Genomic DNA, 12,203 nt, shown 5'->3' on the forward strand with positions numbered 1-12,203 from the left:
GAACTACTAAAAGTTGATGTTTGTCTCTATGGCTTGGAATGAAGTGATATTCTACAGCGATAAAAACCCTGTTTATGGCCGTTGGGCAAATAACTTTTCGAATAAATGATGTTGAGGTCGAGTTATCTGAAGCAATTTATCATTGCGTTGGAACTGACGAAACAAATCCGTTCAAGTTAACCTTGTGTTTGAGATGAAATGTTACATTTTATCCGAGGGCGAGTTTGACTGTACTTATCCGTGAAAAATTCCCAAAAAAGTTGGGGCGGCTCAGCCGGCCAGCTGCCCCAGGGAATGCGGGCCTGTTGATAGTTCAAGAAACAAATGGCACCAAGCGATCAAATTGCATTATCGACCTTGCCCACACCATTCTATCTGAGGTTCACAATTACAAACTAGTCCCAAATTGAAATTTTTTTATCGGTGAACTGAACCTGAGGAATCTAATTATGTTTGTTTCACTGCATTTATTTTCACATCACTATATTTTCGCACTCATCAGAACTGTGAAATTAAGTTGCTGCAAAATTTTACTCTGTATGCTACTCACGAAACTGAATAATAGCAAAATATAAATGTCCTAGGGTAGTAATGATCACAAGAAAATAATAATTAGATAAAAAGCAGTTTTTATTACTTTAGCCTAAGAACACATAAATGAAAGTGGTAACCCGGCAATTCTTAAATTTAGTAGTAGAGTAAGTGATAACATATGCAGCGTAACTTACTCCAATGTTAATAAAATAGAGTTCAAAATAATTCAATTTATATGATTTTTATTGTTTTAACAGGCTGTTTTTTATCTCCATTAGATTTTTGACTTTTATGTAGAAATCTAATGCTTCGAAAATTTTCAAACATGGCATGTTCAACATTTGCTTAAAGGTTGACTTGCAACAAAATTCACATTACTTGGTATTTGGTATCAAAAAGTTCACCATGTCTTACTCTGCAGTGTTGTAGGTACAAAATAGGTGGAAATGGGATTACAAGCTCTTAAAAGGTCAAAAACGAACAGTTAATCGCAGAAATCGCTGTAGGTTGGAATCCCTCTCAAAATGGCTTAAATTTGACGTAAATGAACACGATGTGCTTCTGTGTACACTTTCATGCAACCTCATTCTTCGAAATATTTTCACAAATAAACTTCACGCATTTAATAAAACCATGTCTATTGTCCTTACGCGTCTATTTCATTATTATTGTAATGCTGTCACTTTGAGCACTGATAACTCAAAACCTAGCCTAAAGTCAGCTCAATTTTTTAACCTTAGTTCGAGGGGATGCATCTCATCCTCTGATAAATATGAAAAGCCTGTTGGTCACCTGTGATGGTCGGAAAATGCTGCAGAAATTGTTCGCGCCATTTGGCAGGAAGTATGGGTCACATGATCAGATTATGACTAAAAGATGAGACCAAGCTGAAACGAAACTGTAAAGTAGCAAGCATCTATATTTGATAAGGGCTTTCCGGGAGAACCCGAAGTGTTTGTCATAAACTAGTACTATGAGACGTTTTATATTGAGCCTTGTATTTCACGTGATAACATCACGTCTCAAACCAATAACTCCGCACTCACTATTAATAATAATAAGTGAGTGCGTCACTAAAATAAAGGGATTTCAACCTACGGCTTTTTTTAACTGTTCGTTTTTGAACTTTTAAGAGCTTTTAATCACATTTCTACATATTTTGAACCTAGAACACAGCAGAGTAAAACATGGTGAATTTCATGATACCAAATAACTGTAATGTGAATTGTGTTGCAAGTCAACCTTTAAGTTTCCATCATACATCAACTAATTCATATGTTGAGTTGATAGCAAATCGAGGTTTGGCTGTACAAGAACGCACACTTTCCCCTGACTGACAAAATATTTCATTTCAAGCTAATGGTTTAATGATGCTTGCCAATATTAGCTTTTAACCATGATAAACTTGCAATATGTCTTATGGCAAAGAGCTTGCTCCTTGCAGGCGGTTCAACATTTGAAATTGTAAAATCTAAGCAAAGTCTGGGGTATAGTGAAAGATAAGTTGTCAACAAATGCTTTTTTAATTGTGATCTGAATTCAATATGAATATCCAATCATATTCAATATGCCTCTTACCTACTGGCAAAGGAACTATTTGATTCACGCTGATTGTATAAAAAGTTGGTTTGAAAAATTCTGGTCATCAGCGAAAGGGTTTTCGTTTCACCCTTTCCGGAACATCACATTTTTCATGTCTTTGAGCATCTGTAATTCATTAATTCATTAACAGAGGACTGAGTCTTGAGAACTTTTCTATTTTTCTTCCCCAGCATAGCTAAGAAAAACAAACATTTTAAGATGTCGAATAATGCTTAAAATTGTAACTCATCTGAAGCTGTTTAAATGAAAGAATGTAAAAGTTTATGCTACTCTGCTATTGGCTAGATGTTGTGTATTACTAACAGCGCAGTAGCTTATATCCTATGTTGAGAATTGTTAAAATGTAGCCTTAAAAAGTGTCAAAAGCTGATCGGCAGTAAAAGCAAGTTTTTAAAGCTTCGTAATTATACAATTTTGCACCTAGTCCAGACTTTGGCTCTTTTAGTTCACAAAGACTAGCTTTAATTAGTGCTATGATCATTTTTAGCTCTTTCACACTGCGTTTTGAAATATTAGACCAAAGTCTCACGTATAATTTGTTCGAAGTATTTTATTAACATCTCCATATGCTATGAGCAATCTTCTGGTAGCTGAAAGGATCTGTCATCATTGCGTAACCTAACCAGCAAGATCAGTTTCAATCTACTTTAATAACATTAAAATATTCTCAGGCGCATCGAGCCAGTTAGTAATACCTGAGTTAACACGTGGAGGTCTGGGCCGTGATAATTCATTGTGTGTACATGCACAATGTGTATACACGTACAATGTGTATACATGTACAATGTGTATACATGTACAATGTGTATACGTGTACATTGTGTATACATGTACAATATTCGGATTCAAAGTGTTAAATGACAAAAACTTGGAAAGTTGATCTAGTTAGATCTTTAACATAATGTTTCTCTACAATGCTTCTCAAATCTTGTATAGCGCAACTTTTATTGGTGGCTGGACAATTGCTTTCCACACAAGCTGACCTTTTAAGCATATGCAGTACATTTCTAATACCTGTTATTTTAGCCAAGGCTATAGCGATGTCCCAGTTTAATTCTCCAGAAGATGCTGTAAAATATGCTACAGCCGCTATGGAGGTTTGTGCTTATTAAATTTTGCTTTGTAACTTTTCCTTATCAAACCCATCTCTATCATGCATTGGTTACTGTTTGAAATGAATCTTACTAGGTGCCAGAATAGCTACATGTTTTCTACCTGGACTCTCTGCTTTTGTCCTTTTTACCTCCTGTCTTTCCTCTCTCTCTCCTCTTTTTTTTCTTTCTCTCCTTTCTGTTCTTGTTGATTTTTCCTTTCTTTTTTTGATTCTTTTCTTCTGCTTCTTCATTTCTCTTCCTCTCTTTTTTCTTTTTTGTTTTTGCTCTCTTCCTATCTGGAACTATGAAGTGATTAGCGCTTGAAGTGATTAAAGATATGCCCAAAGTTTCCAACAAAGTCCAAACGTAACTTCACTGGCTTTTTGAATTTGTTTGCTTTACATGATTTCTAAATAGAAGCTGATTGGTTTAGGAACAAGGTGAACACATCGGACTTTTACACGCCAGAATCTTGGCAACTGCTCGGTCAGGCTTTAGTGAGGGAGCCATAACATCTCTTGTGAATGATGCTCATCGGGCGCTTGAGTTGGACCCTACAAATGAGTGGTCTATCTACAGGAAGTCCGCTGTATGTATTCAATTGTTAATAGCTCAGTCACTTTGCCGATGCAAATGCTAAGTTAAGCTAGATATTCAAATATCTCATTTCGTATTGCAGTAATTTTGATGTAAATTAAAAATGATATGAAAATCATGTTCTTTATGTCTAAATATATGTATGTAACAAGAAAGCCTTATTGGGTGAAATTTATGGTTTATTGCTGTTTGGTAAAATAATTTTTCAACTAAAGAGTATCAGTGTGGATGAGGGGCTTGGTGACCTGAAACATCAGGAAGCAATTTTTTTTTCATTGACCAACTAAAACCTTAGTTACGACAAATAATCAACTTTTAGTTTTTCCGAATTTTTTGCCAGTTTTGTAAACTTGTTGCTAGTAAGTATACTGAGGATATTTAAAACTATTGTCATCAATTCGTTAAGTCAAGGAAATTAATGTTTATGTCTAAAGCATTTGGCACTCGCTCCTAAAATGTTGCCAATCAAATTATAGGACTATAAAATGGCTTGCAAACCATAAATAAGTAGTACAAAGATGCTGTGAGTTTGGTATTTGAGAGTTGTCATATAGACGATAGATTGTTGGCTCATTCATCCACCCACTCATTTAATCTGTACAGTCACATTAACAGTCCAACAACTTGTTATTCAATTAAAATCCTATTCGTCTGTAGATCTCATCGTTATTGTATACACACGCTTTTCCATGGCTAATTATGTTTATCCACTTGACTTTGTAAAATTAATTTAAAACACAGAGTTTTTCCCTGAACTTGTTGCCTAAAAGCGTATCCTACAATGGAAATAAATGCGTTTAATACAGTAATATTACATTGAGCTCAATCTAAAGTATTTTGTCCAAGTTCAACAACCTTTTCTTTGTATACATATTTACTCATTTAAAACCATATTTTTGGTTATATATGCTTATAATTTTAAGTTAAAAAAAGATCAGGATATACTTTTTACGTTTCAGAAACTCTATTATGCATTTGCCTTTTCAAAGAGTTGTCTTTTCTCAGCAAATATATTTATTGGTTAAGAATCATCTTTCGTAGTTCCACATAGAAGTAGTGCAGTACACTAGCCACTAGTACTCTACAAATTAGTGCACTATCTCTTCGGTAGTATTGGACAAACCAACCAATCATTGGTGCTTTTTGCCTGTTTGTCATATGATTAGCGGATACTTTTGACATAACGTATGTTTGCATGAAAGGTAAGGACAAGTATGCAACCTGTTTCTGCAATGTTTGTTATTCTTAGCTATTTAACTCTGAGAACCGGTCAGCGTTAACGATATCAAGTGTTTCATAACCTCAACCTGTGTTCACAATTCTTGTAGGTACTTTTGGCAGTCGCAAAGTTCTTCGATGCCCTGGAAACGTTGGATCTTGGTATAACCCTGTACCCGAATAACTCTGAGTTCTACGAAATGAAAGGCTCCTGTCACTTACAGTTAAGGGTAAGCTTTTACGTAGCTGTTAGCTTAGCAACATCTAAAGGTTGTAAATAAACAAACCTGTCTATCGGCCAGCCACTGCAACAGGATGGAAATACTAGTCTTATAGCAAGTCTCAACTTGTTCTTGTCGCTGAATACCATATCCTTCCTATCGAGTGAATCTGGTTTGGCAAAAGTCAGAAATTGCTTCAACGTCCACAGTTTCATGGAATAAATGAGTCATGATCTCAGAAACCATGATTAAGTCAATGTGTAAGATTTGGAGTTATCTACACTAGCGGAAGGAGAAAATTCTCAGTTATTTTGCAAAAAAACTTGATTCTAGCAACAGATTTTATGGTCAATAAACTGATTTCACATTCATCATTATTGCTAAAGCATAGCTCTGAGAAAACTGGTGTTAAAGTTTGAGAAATGAAAACCAATGCACAATATTGTTTACATTTCAAAAAATTTCATAGCAACCAATATCAAGGAATTGTGATATTTATCTGGATTTCTGGATTTATATACAAAAAACTTTGCTTAATTTAAATATTTAAACAGATTTCAGCTGGCTGTCATGGGAATAGTTGTATATCTATCACAAAATGTGTTACTTATCCTTAATTTTGCAGATATTAAAAATGGTGTAGCAGTATTGTCGATTCTGGGCACAGCCATAGTATCACCAACATAATCTATTGGAAAATAATAACAGTAACATATCACACACTATCGGAAACTATAAACTTCGATTTTGTAAAATCGAATAGTTAATCTTATAATGTAGGCTTATCTTATAAGAATCTTTAGGAAAATATCATCACCACTCCTTCACTGTCACTGCTTTCGACATCAGTTGGAATACCAAAGTACAGTAATACTTCAATTTACGAGTGCTCCAACGTACGAGAAACTTGAGATACAAGCCAGCTTTTAAGCAAGTTTTAGCACTAACATACGAGCCATATTTGAGATACGAGCACGTGAGTCAATTGCCAAGTATGCCGGAGGTGTTTTATGACAACAGCATCAATCTGTATTTTCAACTGCACAGGTTATACTTTTGTACCGTGTTTTTGTGCACGCTTTTCAGTGCAGAATTATGTGAATTAAAAGTACTGTGCGTAGACCGAAAGTTTGCCAGTAAAATGAAAAATAATGCAAAGAAAAAGCAAATGATAACAATTGATATTAAACGGAAAATTATTGAAAAATATGTGAAATGTGTATGCATGATTGAGCTAGCTCAACAATATGACAGAAATACATCCACAATTATTAAACAGAAGGATTATATTCAGGGCATTTAGCTCGCAAAAGTACTAACCGTAGTTTCTAAACGGCGCGAGGATCTTCACGACCGCTGATGGAGAGACCGCTCAGGCATTGGATATAAGATAAACAATTGGCCGGTGACAGCGTAACTGAAACGATGCTATTTGAAAAGGCCGTTGCTATCTATCAAAACTATAAAAATAGACATTCGGACAAGTTGGCTAGTGGTCGTGCATTAACCCTTTGTGACGACACCTGTGTTCGTCCTAATCGCGACATGTTGAAAGGGCGACAAAGGCAAACGTCCTTAGATAGGTTCATCGTAAAACGGCCGGCTAGTCGTGAAAGCGAAACAAAGGAAAAATTAGCTAACTAGCGAGAAACTTCAAACTATGAACGCCGAAGAAATTTTAATTACTTCAAGTTGAAAATGCAAGTTTGCTTTTAGATTTGCTTCTAAGTTTGTCTTTTAAGACTTTGATAAAATCCAAATTTATCAAAGTCAACTGTTGTAATGAAGGATAACTTATATATCTCTCTCTGGCAAATGCTAGCGTTAGCTGCTATTGTATGTATTTAATTTTACATTTTAATTTAACACATTTCCTTGCATTTTTTTTATTTGTTGCTTTTTGAAAGCCTGTGGTAAGTTAGGACAATAACCAACATGTTCTTTCTGTTACAATATCTTGTTTTGAGTGTTTTATTTGCATCTTACAGAGTATGGAAACCAATAAATATATATTTAATTGTTCTATATATAAATAAATTGCACCAACATGCGAGTAAATTGACATACGAGCTCAGTCTCGGAACGCATTAAGCTCGTAAGTTGAAGTATGACTGTACTCATTAGAAATGTCCGAAATGTCAGAGTTGTATTTAAAATCATCAAAAAAGAATCGATTAATTTTACCGGACGCCATCTTTTGGTACTTCATGCTTAGCGTAGCAACAGTTTTAAGAGGGTTATTTTAAGGGTAGGAAATTTCTATTGGCTAAACTGACTTCAGACTCAGAAAGATCACTCTTTGATTGGTCCGGATGTACGGGTTGCAAAAATCGTTACCAAATTTATAAATTCAGCTAGTGCAGCTTCAAAGTTGGATAACTCAATTTCGTGATTTGTGACTTAACCATGGTTTCTGAGATCGCAACCCAAATGGCAAATGTACAAGCCACAACCATAGACATAGTTTTAGTTGTCTCGACTGACTGCAAGAGAGGTTGAGTTTGGCAGTTCTAAATCTAGCAGTTCTGTATGTTTACGGAAGTATGGCATCTGAGCAAGTGGATCACATATAGTAGAGCTTCTCCTGTTATCCAGTTTTAATACAGATTTAGATGAGGTCCAAGAAAGCTGTTAGTCGCAGCTTTTTGAGACAGCATTTTACTGCCTTCTGCCTTAGCATAGACTAAATTACCAAAAGATTGCCAGGCAGTACTATATACTATTTATGAAGGCTTGTCATTACTTCCTTACAACAGACACTTCTGTGAGGTTATTACTGTTATCGTGAAAACCTTTGCTGTAGTATGTAGTGGAGGGCTTCTCAGCAAACAAACTGAAGCCCCTGGCGTCGAAACATATCATTGAAAGTAGCAGTCAAAAGCCTGCAACTGAATCGAGTCATTCGCGCTCAATTTGAATGCTGAACATCATGCCTAAATTAGCCTGGCATTATATGGTATCAGTTTACTACATTGCCCTACTAGCTGTGAACTCTACCCTTTATCTTGCAATTATCTGATTTATTAGAACACAAGGCCAAAGGGTAAACATAACAGCACAAAGGTATATGTTATGGCAAAGTTATGGCATGTAGCATCGGTACGCTTCAGTGGGGAGGGTACAGATGGTATTTTAGGGGGAAGTGGTGCAATGGTTGTTTAGATGTGACTGTTATGCGTCAGTGCTGTTCAACGTAATCCGCTCGACTGCTTATCTGCCATAACCTGGATGAGCATTGTATTGTAGCTTTCACTGTTGAAGTAGCTTGTCTTGACAAACTGTTGTTTTTGCGGAGTTGACCCCCGTTGAGCGGGTGAGCAACACAACAGCTTGTCACAAGACGTGTTGCACTCGATGCATCAGCTGAACTTATAGGAAGTTGTTCTCTTCCGTCTATGTGGCTTTGTTGCGATGTTATGGCAGTCGCTCCATTGGTAATCATAACAAATTTCGCGCAAAAATGTATGTAGAAAAAAATAAGATTACAACTGATAACCAGCGACCAGTCTCTGTTGTAAACTTTAGTAGAACTTAAGAATAAAATAAATTGAAAATAAAATCCATAAGAACAAATAAAACTGACTGATACAAAAATAGAAATAAAACTGACTGAGTGTACAAATAACGACATGTTTAGTCGCTGTTGCTGCCTAAGTTCTCAAGTTCTAGTAAAGTTTCCCGCAGAGACTGGTCGCTGGTTAAACGTTGTAATCTCTTTTTTTTCTACATATATTTTTACGCGAAATTCGTTATGATTACCAATGGAGCGACCGACATAACATCGCAACCAAGCTGTATAGACGGAAGAGAACAACTTCTATAAGTGCAGCTGATGCATCAGGTGCAGTACGTCTTGTGACAAGCTGTTGTGTTGCTCGCCCGCTCGACGGGGGAAAACTCCGCAAAAACAACAGTTTGTCAAGACAGGCTACTGTTGAAGATGCCTCATTGAGTGTCTCTTGGTTAAGTTTTAAGCAATACAGCTCAGCACATGTGTAATAAGTGCATGAAGGTGTTGAGCAGGGGTTTACAACTGACTATGCAGTAAAATATTGCACAGCTACGCCTAGTGCGTGTTAGAGTTGGGTGTGCTGATATTGATATTGTAGCCTGCAATATTTGGAAATACCTCAATTAGCCGCTATAGCTAAAATTACCTTGATCACGCATAAATCGGTTTTGCTCAAATGTAAGTTTATGATTGTCCTTCATACTATCGTTGATAGGACATCATAAAGTTGCTCATGCGTTGCTGAACACCAAATTAACATCTGTGGCGGACACATAGAAGCTGCGCCAAAGTTGCGAGCATGGGCTGTGAAATGTGGGCTTTTATATCACGTTTCCCTTCTAGTTTTAGTCTTACCATCAAAATAAAAAAAACTGAAATTTAAAATTTGGAATTTTTACAATTATTACTCAGTGATTGCCAGATCATCTTCGGTCGATTCTTTGAACAGGTATTTCATAGCTGACTTTCTCCTATGAACAACCTTTTTTCTAAGCTAGCTAGAGAAATATCTTGTCACATGCGGTTTCAAGCGTTCATTTGACAAAGATAACTACCGTATATTTTCAGTAGTCATTGCTCTGCGTTTCACAAAGATGAGACAGAGCTGAAGTGCATACATTCTGCAATGATGATTTTAGCTTTGCTAACTTTGCTAAAATCATCATTTTATTCTAATTTATTTTAATTAGCAGGTTTTATTCTAATTAGAAGAATTTCCTCATTGAATCACTTGTAATATTTTTGCATTATTGTGCTTGATCAGTGTTTATGACAGACACAAAGCATTGTTGTCTCAGCCATTTGGTGAACTCTCCTCGAGGTCAACTCAAAAAGATATTTTATGGACAATATTATTATCGTGTTTTTATTTTTATCCGAAACCATGGCAAGAAATATGTATATGATACCGTAAAAACCTCTATTCAAATGTCACCTTTATTTGAATACCACCTCTAATTATAGAACTCCGCTACAGAGGGCTTGAAAAATACAGCGCCACTCTTCACTAGAGTGCCTCTTCTATATGATAGCCACTTTGACATTCTTTGATCTTTACAAACCATAATAGCAGGTGATCAGTAGAAATGATCGTACTAATCATTTCTACAAAATTGTATTAATAATGTTACAGTGCATCCTCGAGTTACGGTGACCTTGTTATACGATTTTTTCGCCTTTTCCTTACGAAATATTTTTCCCATACAAAATCAACAAAAACTTCTCCCAAAATTCAAATTTGGCAGTCAGTGTGCTGATTACGCCAGAATAATGAATATGAAAATTGTTATTCGCCGAAATTCCTCTAAAAACGAATGAAAGAGGTACAATGCTCAATCTCGTTGAATACGGCGTTATTGGTTATTGTGATAACGAAACCGGAAACAAATATGTGATAAAATTTTAGCGATTAAAAAGTTGAAGTTTAGTAAAATAGTTAAAAATTTGTACTAAAACTTTGCTTTAGATATGTGTTTAGTAGGCTAAATTCATTTAAGTTAAACTCAATGTTTATTTTATGCGTCTGCCTCGAAAGTAAGAACTCCCTATGCTCCGTACTGCATATATTACATTGTAACTTTACATTTTATTGCAGATCATAGCCACTAAATACACTAAAGTTACTGTAGGTAATTATAGTTACTATAAAGTTAACATATTATTTTGTTACTAATTTCTAATATGTGCAGTACTTGTATAAAATTTTGATGATGCTTACCCAGGGGTGTTTACCGTACTTTTCGGACTATTAGCAGCTACTTTTTTCTGACGATTTGAGCCATGCGGCTTATGTAATGGTGCGGCTATTCTGTGGCTTTTTCTTTCATCGCTAGGGCGCATTAACCAGAATCGCCGGTTAGTGCGCCTCTAGCGGTGAAAGAAAATACGAAACAATGCCTAACGGTACTGTTTCGTTAGGCACTAGGTTAAAAAGCGTCGATTAATACGAAACAGTGCCGTTAGGCACTGTTCCGTTTTAAATAGCAAAGTTGCTGTCGTGTTACAAAGCACCGTCATGAGTTCTGCGGCCTATACAAAGGTGCGGCTTATGTATTGTTTTATTATTGTTTTTGGAAAATGAAGCAGATGCGGCTTATATAAGGGTGCGGTTTATTGTCCGAAAAGTACGGTACATTAGATATTTCCTATAGGTTTCTATACCCCTCTATACGAAATCTTTGAGTTTCGAAGCGAACACTAGAATCAAATAAAACCGTATGGTGAGGGTCCACTGTATAATAATTATAACAATACTTACAATAACTATACTAATGGGTATACCTCCACTAAAACCGCTGCCATGGTTTTAGTGGCGGTATACTTGAGAAGATCGATTGTCACAATCTTCAGAACTATACCCTGTTTTCAAATCACCATGGTCTAAATCCGATTCTTTGTTGTCAGATTCATCCATAATCTGGTTTATAATCTGCTATGAAGACTTTGAAGAGATTTGATGCACGATGAGAATATTCTTCAAGTTCACTCTACAATGTAGTAGCAGCCATTGTTATGGCGTATCAAATTCTGTTTTTCAACTCCAAAAGCTTTACAGTTTTTTTCCAGCTTTAAAGCGACACCATTAAAATAATTTATAACTGTATCCGCCTAATGGTGGCTTTTTGTTTAACTCGGTCTGATACATGTGGCCTACTTCGTCGCAAAAAAAGCCGATATCGCTCTGCCGGAAGGAGAGTGCAAATATAGGCGACATTAGTATTGCTTTGCCCATAAAAGGGTTAAATTTATCTCACAAATTCTGACGAGCTAGTCGAAAAATACAGCTCCATCTTTTATTTTAACATCACCTCTAGTAAAACGCCACAATAGGAGAAGGGTTAAAAAATACAGGCCTAGGCGTTAAAATAGAGGTTTTACAGTATATGTTACATAACCAAGTTAAATGGACCAAGTACTGATAAGCGC

The 12,203-nt window shown here is 35.9% G+C and overlaps 1 protein-coding gene across 2 annotated transcripts in view; it reads left to right on the plus strand.

The window, feature by feature from the left end:
• The window catches only part of LOC137400128 (tetratricopeptide repeat protein 13-like), a 61,026-nt gene that overhangs the window by 5,994 nt on the left and 42,829 nt on the right, over positions 1-12,203 (plus strand). For both annotated transcript variants that reach the window (XM_068086441.1, XM_068086442.1), the window contains exons 4-6: positions 3,163-3,233; positions 3,664-3,819; positions 5,156-5,275. In XM_068086441.1, coding sequence (XP_067942542.1) covers positions 3,163-3,233; positions 3,664-3,819; positions 5,156-5,275 — 347 coding nt within the window. The remainder of the gene's footprint in view (positions 1-3,162; positions 3,234-3,663; positions 3,820-5,155; positions 5,276-12,203) is intronic.

The sequence above is a fragment of the Watersipora subatra genome, chromosome 7 (assembly GCF_963576615.1).
Source record: "Watersipora subatra chromosome 7, tzWatSuba1.1, whole genome shotgun sequence".
NCBI classification, from domain to species: domain Eukaryota; kingdom Metazoa; phylum Bryozoa; class Gymnolaemata; order Cheilostomatida; family Watersiporidae; genus Watersipora; species Watersipora subatra.